The 16,983-nt window shown below is 41.1% G+C and overlaps 1 protein-coding gene across 3 annotated transcripts in view; it reads left to right on the top strand.

The window, feature by feature from the left end:
- The window catches only part of PIAS1 (protein inhibitor of activated STAT 1), a 57,506-nt gene that overhangs the window by 28,363 nt on the left and 12,160 nt on the right, over nt 1-16,983 (top strand). For all 3 annotated transcript variants that reach the window (XM_040569491.1, XM_040569493.1, XM_040569492.1), the window contains exons 3-8: nt 6,455-6,539; nt 7,343-7,390; nt 7,860-7,950; nt 8,596-8,730; nt 11,627-11,732; nt 13,235-13,308. In XM_040569491.1, coding sequence (XP_040425425.1) covers nt 6,455-6,539; nt 7,343-7,390; nt 7,860-7,950; nt 8,596-8,730; nt 11,627-11,732; nt 13,235-13,308 — 539 coding nt within the window. The remainder of the gene's footprint in view (nt 1-6,454; nt 6,540-7,342; nt 7,391-7,859; nt 7,951-8,595; nt 8,731-11,626; nt 11,733-13,234; nt 13,309-16,983) is intronic.

Consider the following 16,983-nt stretch of genomic DNA (forward strand, 5'->3'; position numbering starts at 1 on the left):
TGATCCGCAGGAGTTGGGTACGAGGCAGGAGTTCTCCACCGTGAGGGTGGCGAGACCCACCACGGGTTGCCCGGAGAGGTGGCGGTGGGTGCCCCATGGCTGGAGATGCCCAAAGGAGGGCTGGTGGGGGCTCTGGGTGGCCTGGGCCCGTGACAGGGCCTTGGCGCAGGGCCCCTGCCACCCCCAGCACCTCTGTGCCCGCTTGGTGTGGTGTTTGGTGGGGGGCCAGGCCCTCGGGGGCGGTGCTGCTCGGCGCTGAAAGGCTGCGGTTAATGGAAAGGAAGCGCTCGCGGATAAACACTTGCATTACCCCCGAGCTTCATAAATTGTGGTGGTTTTAAAAGCGCTAGTGGCGCATCCGGAGATGCTGCGGGTCCCCAGCGAAGGTGTATCGGTGTCTCCTCTCCTCGGTTCTGCCCCACGCAGCAGCTTGCTTTCTGCCTCTGTATGGCTATTACGAGGTGCCGTAGCAGGCATTCGGCCTCACCTCCAAAAAATCTCCAAAAATCAGGTGTGCAACTGAACCCCTTTCTGGATCGATGCACGAGGACTTGGGCGAGCTACGTTACGAGTATTTATGTACATTGTGTTATGAATTCTCCGGTTCTTTTGCTATTGAGCGTAATCCAAAGCCTGTCTGAATTTTACCTTTTTAAAAGGTAAACGTTTTCTGTGCCTTTATCTGAACACAGCAATTTTCTTCCTAGCTTGGAGCCAGCGTATTAAATTTTCAGTGGTGCTATTTGAAAGGGGCTTGAACATCAATTGGTACAGTGCCTTCTCTACGAGCTGAAAAGAACGAAAAAACAAAATGTCTGGTGCAACAAAATGAGGCACCTTATGTGTGTGGGGAAGATGCACACGAATATTTATGTAGGGTTGACAGCTTCTACAGCGCTTAGGCTTTTCTGGTCAATATTTTGACAAAATTAACTGATCAAAATTGCGTACTCTATTAGCTCAGTGAATAACCAATTAGACAGCTCTTGTTTAGCTTACAGCATCGAGCAAAAATTTGCTGTAGTGCTGATACTCTTGCTTAACATAACTGTTTCTGCTCTCAGAAATAAACATGCGATTATTCCGAATCGTTGGTAAAAGGCCAATTCACAGAGAGCTCAGGCCAACAGAAGAGCTAAGGTAATCATAACGGTATAAAATGTAAGCTTAATTTTAGTCAGTGTGTTTCTGTGTTAGAAATTAATGTGTTCCCTTCGCTATTTAATAAGCTGCACTCTGTGCAGACGGATGAAGATTACCCTTAGTTTACTGCCAGCACGGTGGTCAGCTGCTGTTGCATTAGGAAGCGTCGGCACCTCAGCGGCGCGGTGACTGCAGCTTCATTAAAGGTGTGCGGGTATCTGGGTTTGAATGGAACTTTAAAGGCTGGCTTTTTCCTCAAGACAGCGAGAGGTATTTTACTGCAGAAAGATTGTGTGGCTATTTTTAGCTGTGGGTACTGGTGAGGTGGAACAGAATATTTTTAGAGCTGGAGAAAATGCAGCCACTTGAGCTGCATTCGAGCCACTTCTTTTTTCACTCTGATGCTGTAGATTTTTTTTCAAAATAAAGAGTAGAATTGGTAGATTTTTTTTGCCATTATTATTACTTATATTCATTATCTTTATATATGAGTATTCCTATAGAATGTTAAGTGTTTTAGACCTGTGAATGGTATTCCAATGTATTAAACTAGTTTTTGCTCAAATTTTGAAAACTCATCACTCATGTGAAACGTTCAATAAAATATGCAAGCAGCAAGGCGTAATTGAGTCACTCTCACTTAATGCATACCAATCCCGTATGTTGTTTGGATCATTACTTGAAGGAGGAAAGCACGAAATAATTCAGGAGACTGTGGTGATAGTGAATTGGTAAAAAAGGAACTCTTCTGAAGAAGAAACACTGCTCTGCAATGTTTGTGCAACATTTAGGCGTTTTAGTGCGTCTCGCACTGATGTTAGGGACCTGCAGAGGCAACAGATCTGAGCATGTGCTGATTCCTGATAAGTGTATGGACATGTCCACGAGAAAACGTGCATCTTGTTCGTTGCTTTTCCCGGATTGAAGCTGGATGAATGAAGTAGTAGCAAATAGTTTCCTCCAGCACCCCCTGTAAGCTGAGAAGTGGGTATTTGTATGGCTCGTCTGAAACCGTTCTCGTTGATGCTCATTTAATTGTACACGTTTGCTTGGAAAGCTTTTCTCTTACGCACTTTCAAAAATGTACCCTTTCAAATTCCTGAATTATTCAGGAAACTTTCTAGCAGCAAGGTAAAGCGATACTTGCAATTCATGGCATTTTTTTTGAAATTCTTTGTTCTTAATATGTAAATGCAGAACAAAAACCCATCCGCTAGACGTTCGTGCGTCGTGCCTCCTCTCTGAGATTGCAAAGGAGAAGTGGCCTATAAACCGCTCCTGCAAGCTCTAGCGTTCAAAGAGTGCTGAAGAAAAGGTTATAAAATTTAATAATTTACAATTATGGGGGCAAAAAATGCTTCTGGCAACTTTTGTCAGGGTGTTCATATTAACTGTTGCCTTGGCTAGATTCCAGCTTTATTAGATTACAAATTCTATTTTAATCCGCTCAGTTTTCAGTTGGGGATCTATTTTTGCTTTTCTTTTGTTAAATAATAATAGCTGTTTGCAGGGCATGGTTGGAGGTTTTTAGCCATTTAAAAAAAAGGATTTTCTAATATGAAACTGTATTTTCTTATTTCTGGTTTTAATCATACTCCAGAACTGTAAAAATAAACTGTGTTTGTCTCGTCAGGATCTGTTTGGTGTTCCTAAATCCAGCAGATACGCCAGGTGAATTAATAGAAATCTGCCATCTTTTCTACACTCTCGAAGTCCAGGCTTCCAATATCTTTTCCGTGAGAAATCTGAAAGCCTTAGCAAGGGGAGCTTGTATAGTGAGAGGTGAGCTTGGAAGCCTAGCACTGAGTAGTGGAGCTGCTAGATTAGCTCCGTTTGATTTGTTTTGTTGAAACTTTCATGCATCGTTTGTAGGGTAAATAGATATAGAAATAACAGATAAGGATATAAAAAGATAGTGAGGAAATGCATGGGAGATCAGAGAAAACCACAAATTAAAAAAATAAAGTAAAATTCTCCTTCCCCTCCCAGGAGAGGCTCTCGCTTTGTTTGCAGCACGCCGCGAGGACACGTGAGCTGTCACCCCACCGCCCCCTAAAAACAGGAGGGGGAAGAAAACAACCTGAAAAACAAACCCCAAACCTTACAGCTCTGCTTCCACTGGCATGTGGGGTAGCAAAACTAAACAGCCAGCTGGCTCTCAAGCATGGAGAGGAGTCTGTCTGCAGCTGTTGGCTCTTCCCTGCCGTATCCCACCTCACCCTGCAAAGAGCATGATGTAGAGGTGCTGGAGCTCGGGCTGGGCAGCGTGGCCGTACGTCTTCCTCCTCTTTCTGTGCTGCTCCGTCTGTCAAGGGTTTTGAAGTCTTTTAAGATCAGCGTTTGGATCATTTTGCTCTAATTAACAAGTTGTTTCTTCCTTCTTTGCATCTTGGCCTTGCTCCCATGGTAATCGCAACGCTTGCTTGTACACAAAGCAGCAGATTGAAAACGCTGCGAGGGGGCATTAATGCTGCTTCCCAGCTACGGAAGGAGAAGCGGCGTGTGGTGAAGCCCATCGCTGATCACTGGGGCCCCGTAGACTTGTGCTTACAGATGTTAGGATGAGCGCATACGAAGGTAATAGCCACCGTAAGAGGTACTGCTGGGGGCTGGCTTGCTCTTGGAGCCTCAGCTGGCAGTGTTAGGAAGAAACCAGCCCAGCCCCAAAGCCTTCCTCCGTCCCTTTTTCGCTCGGGGGGGGCTCTAGTTAAGGGTCAGTTTGTTAGGTGTAATGTGTGCAGCACAGTTTTTGGTAACCCTCGCATGTCTGTGATGTCTTGAAGCTAATGAGTTTCTGTTGCAAAAGAATTTGATTGAAGCAGAGGCTATTCACTGCCTTACTTCTAGAACTGCAGCTTGCGAAGATGACTTGAATTAGGAAAGATCCGTGTCAGCACTGGGGAAGGAACTTTCTCATTTTCTGCCACGTTAATGTATAATGCTTTAACTTGACCAACACAGGAGCACGATGAAACTGAAGCTGGAAACTCACTTCACAGAATCGTAGAACGTCTCGGGCTGGAAGGGACCTCAAAGACCGTCTTGTTCCAACCCCCTGCCGTGGGTGGGGATGACACCCGCTAGATCAGGTTGGCCAGAGCCTCGTCAAACTCATCTAACCTGGCCTTGAACACCTTCAGGGATGGGGCATCCACAGCTTCTCTGGGCAAAATCACACTATTTAGCAAAAATAAGCATTGACTTAATACTAGCCGGTAAAGAACAGAGGGAAGGGAATGTGTTTTGGGACCACTTCTGCTGGTCTGCTTTTTGTTCCTCACTACACCAGAAAGCCTTGGCAGAAATCTGTATTAATTCTGTCCTTAAATTGGGAATGCTGCAAAACTGGGGCAGGCCAAAAGTTGAGCAGCTGAGAGGGGAAAAAAAGATTACTTGGGGAATCTGGTGTTAGACTTCCCTTTTGTGATTTTTGATAACTGCTGTTTAACTTTCTTAGGTAGGTTTTTAGTGAAGGTAGCCTTAGCTCAATGCTCGGTAGCCTTGTCCTTCAGTTAAAGGCATTGGAGTTAGCAACAGAAGCTTCCAGAGACCCTCCAGAACTAGAAGAAAACCAGAGCTGGCAATTTCTAGGATAAAGCAAGTAATACATAGGAAGAAAACAAAAATAAGAGATTCAGGCCACCTTTAAACATGTAAAAAAATGTGAAATAATTTATATTCGTTCCATTCTCTGGCCCACAATGCAGTATGTAACATAACTGACTTATCTCGTGTTGATTACAGTGCATAACTCTGGTCTGGCCTTTTGTAACTAAAAATAGCTAAAACTTTTATTGTTTGTGGTCCACGTATAATATCTTCTATAACGTATTGCATAAGTTGTGTTTGTATTTCATGCAAACTTTTACACTGTGATATTATGGCTGGCTGTCGTCTTAAGTCCTGCATGTTTTCACTTGAAGAAATGGACTGGAGAATATATTAAAATAAAAATGGTGTTGGATGCTACTGCAGGCGTGAGTGTAAGGAAACATTCACTTGAGGCTGTGCTGCGCCACAGCCCAGCGAGTGCTTTTGGACCTGACAGCAGAACCTTTTATTAACACCTGTGCTTTATCTCCTATTTATGCACTCCAGGGAGCGCTCACAGTATGCCCATTATGATATTTGTGTAGGAAAAGACCAGTAAAAAAAAAAATACATGTACTTAAAAAATAAGTATTTTGTCATATAACTTAATGCTTTTAAAAACACTGACTATAGCTAATATTTTCACCAAAATAGTGGTTCAGGATATATTGCCTATTCTTGCCCATCTGGCTTTAGAGCAGCTGGTAAATGAACTGCATGTGGTTGCTGCATATAATGTAATAAAATCCACAGGTCTTGTACCACTGTCATACGAGAAAGGTATAAATGTAATTTTGTGAGATCGCTGCTGTTAATATTTATACGAAGTCAGGGTCTCTCCTTTTGTTGGTTCCAGCCTACCACATGCTGTTTTTAACGAAGTATCTGAAGTATCACCCTGAAGTATTCACTCAGCTATCACTTAAGAATGAATCAGGAAATGTATTGTAGTAAAACAAAAAAAGATAAATTTTTATTAGGTTACGAACAATTGTTCTGTACTGAGCATTCAAATGGTAAGAATAATTAAATTGAATGGTGAACTTGCCCATCAATATGGGTGTTTGAAACGAAAGCTGTCACCTGTCAGACACTTCTGTGGGAAGATGATGCTTTTGGTGTGTGGTTTTTTTTCATTTTCATAGCCATTGGGTATGGTTCTGCTTGGTGGTGGTGCCCGCAGCCCCCCAGAAGGGGTGTCTTTGATATAAGCACTCTATTGGAGTTGCTTACGTATTATATATTTTGTGCATCTAACTCCATAAAATAGCTTCTGGAAACGTGAGAAGTTGCACACCTTGTACTTCAGTCTTTCTGTAAGCTTTACAGGGTAATTCGTGATCTCATGTGTTAAAGGAAATGAAGTGATTGAGATTTCCTAAGAGATTTTTTTATTTAATATCAAAGAACACTTAATGTTGAGTTAGCATGATGGTCTTAAGCTGATTTATCTCAGTTTTGCTGTTGTCTGTATCGCTTTTTTAATATATACTTCATATATGAATATAACATCTGTTTATTGTGTTTTTATTTACAAGAGGGATTAAATGGCAAACTTGTTGGCTCTAACACTGCTTACAGAAACAGATGTAAGCCAAACTATTGGGCTTGCTATAAAAATGTGTGTATGCATATGTAAACGCTTTAATGAAAGGAGATTGTTCTATTAATTATTCCCTATTTGCTGTTTTTAAAGTGATGATCTCTTGTTCTCTTCTAGCATCAGATAATAGTCAGCGATTTCGAGAAACCTGCTTTGCGTTTGCACTGACGCCGCAGCAAGTGCAACAAATCAGCAGTTCAATGTAAGTGAGCTTGACCAAAAATACAGTATTTAAATTTAAAGGGGAAAAAAAAAAAGCTTGAAAATACCAAACCTAGCTCACCCCACATAAACCTAGCTCACTCCACATCTTTCATTTTAAAATGTGATCTTCAGGAGCACAAACGTATGCAAAGTGTCTCAGAATACTCATGTGGGGAATGTTTTTCTCCTTTGCATGGATGCTGATGGAGAAGAAAAGGGTGAGGAACTAAATACCACCACTGTCCGGTGGTTTCCTTTGTATTGAGTGCTGTATAAATGCATAAACGTATATAAATTATACGTATTATACCTATAATTAATTTTAAATATTACTTTTTAAAATTAATTTTAATATTTTAAAAATAAAATTAATTTTAATAAAATTAATTTTAATACAATTTTGAATTAATTTTAATATTAATTTTAAATAATAAATTATACATATAATTAAACGTGTATAAATTATAAATGTATAAATGTATAAACCCTACCTGCAGCCCTTTCTCACCCTCAGTCAGATCCTTTAAGTTCTGTGTTGATTTGGTGTAAAGATGTTCCTCATAGTGACCAACAGAATTTTCTTTATAGCATACAAAAAAAGGTAGGCAGATGAGAATGTAGCTGGATTGTTCACCTTGGAAAAATAAAAAGGGCAGTGTATCTTGAGTGGTGTTATGACTGACCAGAAGGAAAGTGTGGTACGTATAGGGGTTTACGTACATCTTACAGCAAACTCTGACAAAACATTGAAGAACCTGTTACACAACCAACATGTTGTAACCTGTTTTCTCTCTTTGGTAGGGATATTTCTGGGACCAAATGTGACTTCACAGTACAGGTCCAGCTAAGGTATGTGTTCCTGTGACCTGTTCTTGGTGTTGTTGATTTAGGGGAAAAAAAAAGCCAAATATTTACTCCCCAACGTGTCAGGCTTTCCTTTTTGGAGAAGAGTCTCATCCTGCTGTAAAGCTTGCCGTTGGCCCCCTTGGAAAAAGGGCAGACTTCACTACTTGTCCACTATGTGGATGATCCATCGCTTGTAACAGGAACCTGCACATCTGAATGAGTCCATTGTTAGGCAGACCCAGCCTGAGGAATTCAGGACATCTGAGGAGAAACCTCTGACTGCCTAGATCCAAACCTGTAATTTTGGGGTGCTTTCCTGCTTAATGATCCATACAGCTAATTTGGGAACTTTGTTTAGCAAGATTTGGCATGTTTTCACAACACAGTGCGAGGAAAAAAATGTTCATTCTAGCAGGTGGTGGTCTTTAAATTACTTTAGAAATGAATGGTGATGGAAGCTCTTTGCTTTTAGGTTTTGTTTATCAGAAACCAGTTGTCCACAAGAAGATCACTTCCCACCCAATCTGTGTGTGAAAGTAAATGGGAAACCATGCAGCCTTCCAGTAAGTAAGATGTTATTTTGACGTACATAATTGGATAGCATTGGTAAGAGCTGTCTGTCAGGAGTTTGCCTGAGAATTTATCCTAACCTTTGTCTTCACGTTTTGGAGCATTTGAATGAAGATGGATAGATGAATGAAAAAGGTAATTAAGTAAATTGTTTCTCAGGAGACCAGCCAGTAGATCAAGAAGATTAATACTCTGAAAGCATGACAGTAAATTTTCGTTTGACAAGCATCCACCGAGCCTGGCTAAAATTGGACTATTTTGGAGGCTGCGTGTGCTGGGAACAGAGCATCAGTGACCAGCAGGACTAAAGAGGCTTGTAGTCCTGGGGCAAAGCACGGGGTTGCATTGAGCAATGTTGGCTAGGCAGGTTGAATAAGAGCGCTGAGAGACAGCAAAGCTGCCTTTTAATACTCCAGTGGGCAGGGTTAGTGTTTGGAAAGTGTGAGGCTTAGTGTAAAGAAGGAGGACTTGTGAAATATCTCATGTTTTGCTGTCCGATAGGTGTATTTTTAAACTGAAGAGGGAGCCTGGTTCAGGTGGGATGCAGCAGATACTGCCGTAGGGTTGAGGGGAGATGGGAGGGAAAAGGCAAAAGCGCTTTTGTTGTTTTGCTGAGAGAAAAGTACTTTGATTCCTAGGGCTATCTTCCACCAACCAAAAATGGTGTTGAACCAAAGCGACCTAGCAGACCAATCAACATTACCTCACTCGTCAGATTATCAACGACGGTACCAAACACAATCGTTGTTTCGTGGACTGCAGAAATTGGAAGAGTAAGTAACTTTGCTTGGTACATGGTGCTGTCTAAAGCTTACTAATTTCTACTTTGGCATCTGTTTGAAAGATTTGAAAGATAAGCAAGTTTAATTGTGCAGAAAATACTTCATGGTTTAACAGTAGGATGTTCCTTCTTTTGGTTGTATTTCTGTTACATTATCGAGGCACATAGGACATGCTCCCTTAGATCAGCGGTCCTCAAATTTCTTGACAGCGCGAGCTCTCCTTCGCCCCCCGCCCACCTGCCTCTGTGGCTTGGTGAGGGCACAGATAACAAGTTCAAGAAATAAAACTTCTTTTTGTCCTAACTTCAGGCATTAAGCAATTCCCGACTTGGGGAGTTGACAAAAATGAACTTCAATAAGTCAGTCCTTGAATCAGCGCATTGCTTTCGCTGATGACAAAACGCTGGATATGCAAAAATGCTGGATACGCACTATGGCATCTATATGTGCTTGAAAAATTCTGGCTTTACGATTGCAGCCATGCTGTTTTTTGAAGTCCCGAGAATTGTCCCAAGATGGAACTTTGTCCAAGAACTTGTCTGCGTGCAAAGCCCGGGATTCCTGAACCAGTGTGGAAAAATGCTCACTCACAGCCCAACCATGCACAATAGGCAGCCGTAAAACATCCCGGTGGTATTTCGCTCCCTCTGTGTCACGATGGATTTCTTGTGGAGCGTAAAACAGCCTCCAGTTACATCTCAGAATAAATAATGGCAGAATGATTTTTTTCCAAAGTTGTCGTTTATCTAATGAGAACCACAGGTATCAGAAATAATGACTTAACAATATACCTATTTTGGTTTGTTGCAGAAGTATCTGCACACAAATTGATGAATCTGGTTACTGCTTTCAGTAAAGAGCTGTGCTTTTTTTTTTAAGAAAAACACAAATTTAGGAAAAAGAAATGTCAAGTCTGCGTGGACTCCAAGCTGTTCCCTTGTGAACTAGCTCTTTTCTCAGCTTTCATAGATATTTCAGCTATAAAGGAATATAATGGCTAACTTCTAACTTAGAATATGAAATCAAAGGTGGGCAAACTCTTTGTGTACTTGATGAGAATTATGTGCTGGTCAGAACTTCCCCCCTCATAAGATCTAATGCTTCCTAATGTGATTGTTTGAGGCCCTGACAGTTAAATGTGGGAAATTTTATTTTTAGATGTGCCTGTGTGGAACAAAATTTGAATTCCCCTCCTCCCCTTCCCTTAAGAGTCAGTTGCATGTCTCAACTAGTGTACTCTACCTTTCCTGAAGTCATAATTGTGATTTTTACACAATCTGTTTCAAGAGCCTTCTGTACAAGATGCCTTGGGCAAGTTCCTAGCTTTGTAGATTCAAGCTGTCTGTAAATAATTTCACAATGTTAATTAGCTTTTTTCTAACTTCTATACTAATTGAGGCATTAAACAAACAAGTTAAAGCAGTAGTGGTTTTTAACGATGTGAGAGGCATTCGTTGCAAGAATAAAATATTTAAAATGTGTTTCTGATGCTATTTCCATTTGTGTAATTTTATACTAAGATGTATGACTGAAATCCCGTCTTCGGATTCTGGTGGCATCCTAAATGGCGGTAGATGTCACAATTGTATGGATTTTTTTGGATTTGTTTTGTTAGTGGAAACCTATGTGACAGTTATTGGGGGGGTGAGGGAACAGCCCTTTCGTTTTTCAATTTAAAGTATATGAATGCAGCTACAGGGTTGGAGAACATGCTTTTTATCAAAAAGTAAATGTGAGCGTGTGAATTCTGTCCTTTTTTTTTTTCCTAGGGTGTGGGGGTGGTGGTGATGTTGCTGTTGACTGCATAGTACAATATTGCGTTTTTAGAAAGAGGGTCTTACCTGCTGTTAGTAGCTTGCAAGAAAAATAAAAGCTTCAGAAGCCTTAGGTGGTGGTCTGAGATCCCTTAGGGATGCCAGCAGGAGCACCGTGCCACTCCTGCCTGCCCTGTCCCTCCAGCGAAGGGGGAGCTGGCAGGGAGGTGTTTGCCGTGCGTCTGCCCTGCTTGCAAGCCAGATCGCCTTCTGGAGCGGCAGAAGCAAAGATCCTCGGCGCTTTGCTGACACCAGTAAGGAACATTTGTGTGGTCTGCTCTGCTGGCTCTGAGGGGGAAGTACCCAAACCCCTGCCAAAGGGGAAGGGCAGACGGTGGGGAGCGGCAATTTCCTGCCTGCCCCTGGCTGGATCCCGAGAGTACGCCTTGGCCCCCTGGAGCTCCTGAGCCCTTGCTGCCTTACTGCTGCTGAGCTTCAGCAGTGAAGTAGTCATAGCATAAGTTGCCGTAGCATTTCACAGATGGTAAGTGCAGGAAGATAAGAAAGGAAGGTTGAACAGTGCTTCCAGACCGAGTAGGGGACGCTCCAGATGATGCATCTTAGTTATTGCTTTTGGAGAGACACAACTGTTGTTTTTTTCCTATTTTGAAAAAGAAATAAGCTTTTATTTTTAAAAAGAAAAAAAGTTTTGATCATGTTTGGTCTGACAGCTTCCCTTGGATGTGTTGCACAGCTGTAGCACCTAACATAATTTATGTGAAATTACCCTTTTAAAATGGGCTGTAGGCTACATGCCCTGATTTAGATGCAAGACCTATAGAAGAGCCCTAAGTGCTCTTTTGATAGCTGAAGGAATAGCTTGTATTGCAGCTAAATCTAATCTCAGTGAAGCCCGAAGTCACTCTTGTTACATCTCTAAAACCGCAGACCTATGAACTTCCTGCAGCACCGTGGGTTTTGTTTAGCTTGAAAACTGCCTTCTGACGTTCTCTAACTGCTTTAGAATTGCAGGGCCCTGTCATCGTGTAACAAAGTGCATAAACGTTGCATGACATGCAAGCTATCTCTTGATTAAAACAGTTTTTACTTTGATTTTTTGTTCTGTTTTCCAGAACTATTCCATGGCAGTCTATCTTGTAAAGCAGCTATCCTCTACGGTGTTACTGCAGAGGTTGCGAGCAAAGGGAATACGGAACCCCGATCATTCTCGAGCACTAAGTATGTCTGATGTACTTCTCGTTTAAAAAGGAAAAATAGCTTTTGTAAACGGAGATTTGAAATAGAAATAGAAATACTAACTGAGGTTTGGACTTCCTACAATTCTCTGAGTTTCGAGAATCTGATAGTGGTGTTCTTTGTATTCAGTTCCAATTCAAAGACTCAGAGGCTTTTGTTTGTACTAGGAGCCAGTCCAGGAACCCTGTTGACACTGTGTAGGGAAAAATGCAAGAGAATCTCTTTCACTTCAGTCATGCTGGCTTTGTTTCTTCAGAATACAACAACTGTATTTACATAGTTAACTGGTAATTCAGTACCTCGAGCAAGCTGAACTAAATGGCAAATACTGAGCCTTGATGCCGAAGTGCTGGGGGAAGGTCGTCGTCAACACGATTTCTGTTCCTTTGGCACGGTATTGTGGTTGTGGAGTGGGCTCCTGGAGATAGAGAATCTGGCACAGTACTCCCTCCACTCCCCTCCTTCCAAATTTAGTGTGAGGTTTGTTGCTTTGTTGTTTTCTCTGACAAGTACACAGTGGTATAATAAAAATGCAAACAGAATCTGCTGCACACCTTTTTTTCCAAGGGAAGGGATGAAAAGACCAACACCTGCCAGCAGCTGTTGGTCAGACTCGTTCATGCCCTGTTGGGAGATGCTCAGATAATGTGCGCTGTGCACAGCACAGGGCCTTCCACAGGAGGGAAGAAATTAGCCCACCCGTAAATGCAGTGCTACAAAGCCAGTAGTATATAGCACTGGGCATTAGCTTGTGCTAATCCAGTATGATGCACAAAAATCCAGAGTTTTTCCAGGTGGCTCCTGCTTTTTGTCTGCGAGGGGACAATGGGTGTAGGTACGGTTCATAGAGCAGGAAGAATGTGGAACCGTGACTTGTTCATTTAAACAAAAGCCGCTTATAAAACAGTCCTTATAGATAAAAATAGAGGCTGGGTAGAGATGAAAGACTTCTGTAGTGTTATTATTTCACTGCAGTTATTTAAAACAAATTTTGTCAGGGTACTTCTGTAACTTTCTATTTCTCAATTTGCTCTTCAGTCTTAAATCACAGGATTGCTTGATGAGTATTTCAGAGGTTTACATAGGCTTGTCCACGTTAGAATTACCAATGTTTTTTTTAATGCTCTTGAAGTTAGCAGTAGTGTTAATGTTGCTCATCTTATTGATGGATTTTAAGTAACTTCCAGCTATATGTTTGTGTATATATGGAAAGACACATCTCTGTATAAATATTTTTTTTCTAGGGATCTTGGTTTAAGATGAACTTTTCCTGCTTTTAGCTTAAATTATCATTTATGATCTTTCCAGACAGTAAAGATTACTTATGTTACGTATTCATTGTGCAGGTTTGAAACAGTAGTTACTGCTGTTTGCTTCCGGTAGGTATGGCAAATTGCTTAGCACAGAGTTTTAAATTTGTTTTATTTGTCATCATTTTTTTTAATCCACTATGAAGTTAACATTTTTTTTCTTTCAAATAACAGTTAAAGAGAAACTGACTGCAGATCCCGACAGCGAAATAGCAACAACAAGCTTAAGAGTTTCTCTTCTTTGTCCAGTAAGTATTTTTAATACCTTCAGAACTGGTTCTGATTAAAAGGAAAAAGGTAGCTGTTCACGGACAAGCGTTTGGTAGAGGTTAGCTTGTGCACTAACTTTGCGGGGATGGGATTCTGTACTGAACTTAAGCACGTGATTTGGCCCTGACCAGATGAGTATTCCCTGTACTTGAAAATGCTATTCAAAATTACATGTAAGCATACATTTAAATCTATCAGTAGATCATGAGAGTGTGCAGCTTGGGTCCTTGGTGCTTGGTTGTGATAAAACCACTCAGCAGTAAGGTAGGTCAATCTGTCTATTAAAAACAGCTCTTCGCTCTTCAGATGGCATCTGCAGCCAAAGAGTTGAGCATCTGTTAACTGAAGTTGATTATATGCATGTGTACACTTAGAATATTTCATGATCTTAGATGAAAAATGAAGCGGTGTTCTAGAGGATGTTCAAACAAAATTTGTCCCAGCTTTGAAGCGGGAGAGTCTAATTCCGGTGAATGTGGAAGTGGCAGGCTTAATGTTTCTTGACCTGTTAATTGTTTAACCAAATACATGCAGGGATAAGCAGTAGTTCATACCTGGGTTTGTTATCATTGGCTGAACTGCACAATACTAATAGTATGTGCACTTTCTTTTAAGCTTTGGGACATGGTGCTATTCTTGTTTTAAATATCATGCACCTTCAGAATACTGAATTGTTCTCTGTGTTGACTGACACCTTGTCTTTATTGCAGTATAACTTTTTAACCTCTCGTCAAGATTAAGGATGCATCTGTTTCCTGGTTTGGCTCAATCCACTCAAGCTTGACACGAAATTCTCAGTTCTGAAATCTAAAGAAAGTTGACTTAATTTATTCTTAGAAAAATTATTTTTCAAGTTACTAAATACCTGCTTACACTCTAACAGTGTGAAGATAAACTTTTTACGAAGCAAACCTTTTATATCTAAAGGCACATTTAACACAGTGGTTACTTTTTATTCAAAAAAAAAAGTAGATTATTGTACATCTTTGTGTGGTACTTGCACAATCTTCAGTCTTAAGACTTACCATCAATGTTAATATGGAGAACTGCAAGTAATATATTTACTTACAAAGGTGTTCTGTCTTTCTACAAGATTTAGGAGTTGCCTTTAAGATAAAATCCTGATCTGTAAACTTATAACCTCATAACTTGAAATCTTAGAAACATATGACCCTATGAATCACATCGAAACTACTGCAGATGTGGAACGCTGAAGTGTTTCGGGTCCACACCTGGTAGTCAATTTTGCTGAGTCGCTTTAGTTGGATTTTTATTTGCAGTCAGTACTTAGTTATTCTAGAAAGTATCACAATGATAACCCCGCTGCTTTTTACGTCGTTCTTCAGGCATGATGTTTTGACCACTTTATTAGTTTCGAATACAGACAAAAGTAATGATCAATTAGTAGGAATTAAATGACTCTAAGAGTTCAGAAGTACCTACGTATGAACTCGTTATCCTAATCTTCATGCATCTTCTGGAATACTTTTTTTTTTTATTATTTCAGCCATACTTGGTTTGTCAAAACTTCCAGTTCAGGCAGTCGGGTTTCTGTTCTGTCTTAATTTTCTGACTTACTTCAGTTTGCCCTAATTGTGTCCGTTTGATTTCTAGATGCATCTTTCTTCTTGCTGACTGTGATTCAGATCAGTTAATATTAAAGCAGGAAGATACAAGATTAGGTATTTGTAAACTTGCAATCCTAAAAACAAACGTGTCAAATTCTACTCTTCTTTATCAGTTTTGTTAGGGATGAAAACAAAATGCTAATCAACCATTAGGCTGTAGCTTATCAGAAGTCCTACTTTCTTCAGTATTTCCTCTTTAAAGCGTAGTTCTTATCTGATAGCCATACAAGTCAGTCTGTGGCAACATATTTGTCTCTGTCATTTTAATACTGTTTACAAAACGTGCATGCTTGATTTTTTTCCAGCACGTTCCAAATTCTGTGCTGTTTGATCTCACTGTAGCTCTTGGAATAATCCGTCACTGCAAAAGCTCTTTGGGACAGAGCCTGGGCCTTTCAAACTGTCCTGTGAATAAAAGGATTGCTAGCAGGATTCAGACCGTCCCCAGGTCTGAATGCGATTTTATTATAAGCTCCATATTTTCACCTGCTGATTTGTAATCATTTGGCGCAGGCAGAAATTTTGTCTGTATTTTGTGCTCACTTTCTAATGCTTGAGTGGAAAGTGTGTGCCTTGAAAGTATGCATTGAATATGTGTTAGTCTCCAGCAGCAGAACCAAAACCTAAAATCTAATGCATCTTTGGGTCTGTTGATGTGAAGATGCCGTTCCTCATATCTCGTTCATTATGGGTGTGATTCTGTCATGTTATGTACATGTGTGTACTAGCAAAATAAGTGGAATTGGATATCTGGATAAGTGAGGGTGGCAGATTTACATTTTATAACCTTTATTTTGCCCTAAGAAAAAGCACAGGGCGAGACAGCTTCCTCCGACTGTGTTTTGGATTGCTGCTGAGCTTTTTTTAGCACAGAGGCCTGCTCTCCCTCAGAGACCATGTAGCACAGAGAAAAAGCTGCCCTTAACTGCTGGCTGAATCTAAAATTCAGCAGGCAACTAGGCTGGACTGAATCTGCATTTCAGGAAGGCACTTGGATTCATGTTCCCCCCCTTCCCCCCGGAATAAAAATAAATAAATCCTCAGGCTCTGCAGCAGGACCAAATATTTAGCTGAACAAAAATTCCAAATCTAGCATTTTACTGTAGGTTTTGCAGCGTTGTTTACAAATTCTTAACTCCTGTTCTGGGTGCATTTTTTAACGTGAAGAGATAGCAATGTTTTGCAAGCTAGTAAAAAAAAAAAAAAAAAATGCAGTGTTTCTTTGGCTGATGGGAGGCAGGGATCAAACAATAACAGTATTGGGAAAGAGCTTTTCAAAACTTGGGATGCATCCTTTCTGTTATGACCTTTTTTTTTGTCAGTTCTGACACGGCTTGGCCAGTGTGGCAGAGCTGATCCGGGATGTTCAGTGCCAAAAATGGGGAAAGGAGGCATCGCTTGTTAACGCTGTGTGCGCTGTTCCTACCCGCGCGTGTACAGCTTCTGTCAAAGCCAACTGCTGCGTAGAAGTTACAGGCACAGTTCTTGTACCGAAAGGTTGTGATTTTTTTTTCTGGTTTAAATCTGCCTTTTTTTTTTTTTTTTACTGAGACAGGAGTATTTGTTCTCCCTGCAGCACGTGTTTTTGACCTGTTTGTTTTTGTTTTGCATCGCATGGAAGCATCCAAATTTTATCTCCACTACCCTTGCTCTTGCTCCTTGCTGAGCTAGGAGACTCTTTTTGTGCCCAGAAGACAAATGAGCCATTGACCTGCCATCTGGGAGATGAGAATCCATAACAGACATGGATCAGGGGGCCTTGCTTTGTTGGGGGTTGATTATGTGATAGAAATAATGTGCTTGGTCATGGATTTGGGGGGAGGGGGTGCCAACCACATGGCACATCCAGCACCTCCTGCTGCCTGAGCTCTCCGGCACCATTACTGCAGACTCCCCAGGGAGTTCTCTGCTCCCCTCCCATCTGGTGGCAAGTTTTGTGACAGTGACTGAAAGCCAGGGGGAAGAAAAATAAGCCAGATCTTGTAACTGAGCTGAATTTGCTGAGAACAGGGTGGAGGGATTTCT

This window comes from Cygnus olor, chromosome 11 (genome assembly GCF_009769625.2).
Source record: "Cygnus olor isolate bCygOlo1 chromosome 11, bCygOlo1.pri.v2, whole genome shotgun sequence".
NCBI classification, from domain to species: domain Eukaryota; kingdom Metazoa; phylum Chordata; class Aves; order Anseriformes; family Anatidae; genus Cygnus; species Cygnus olor.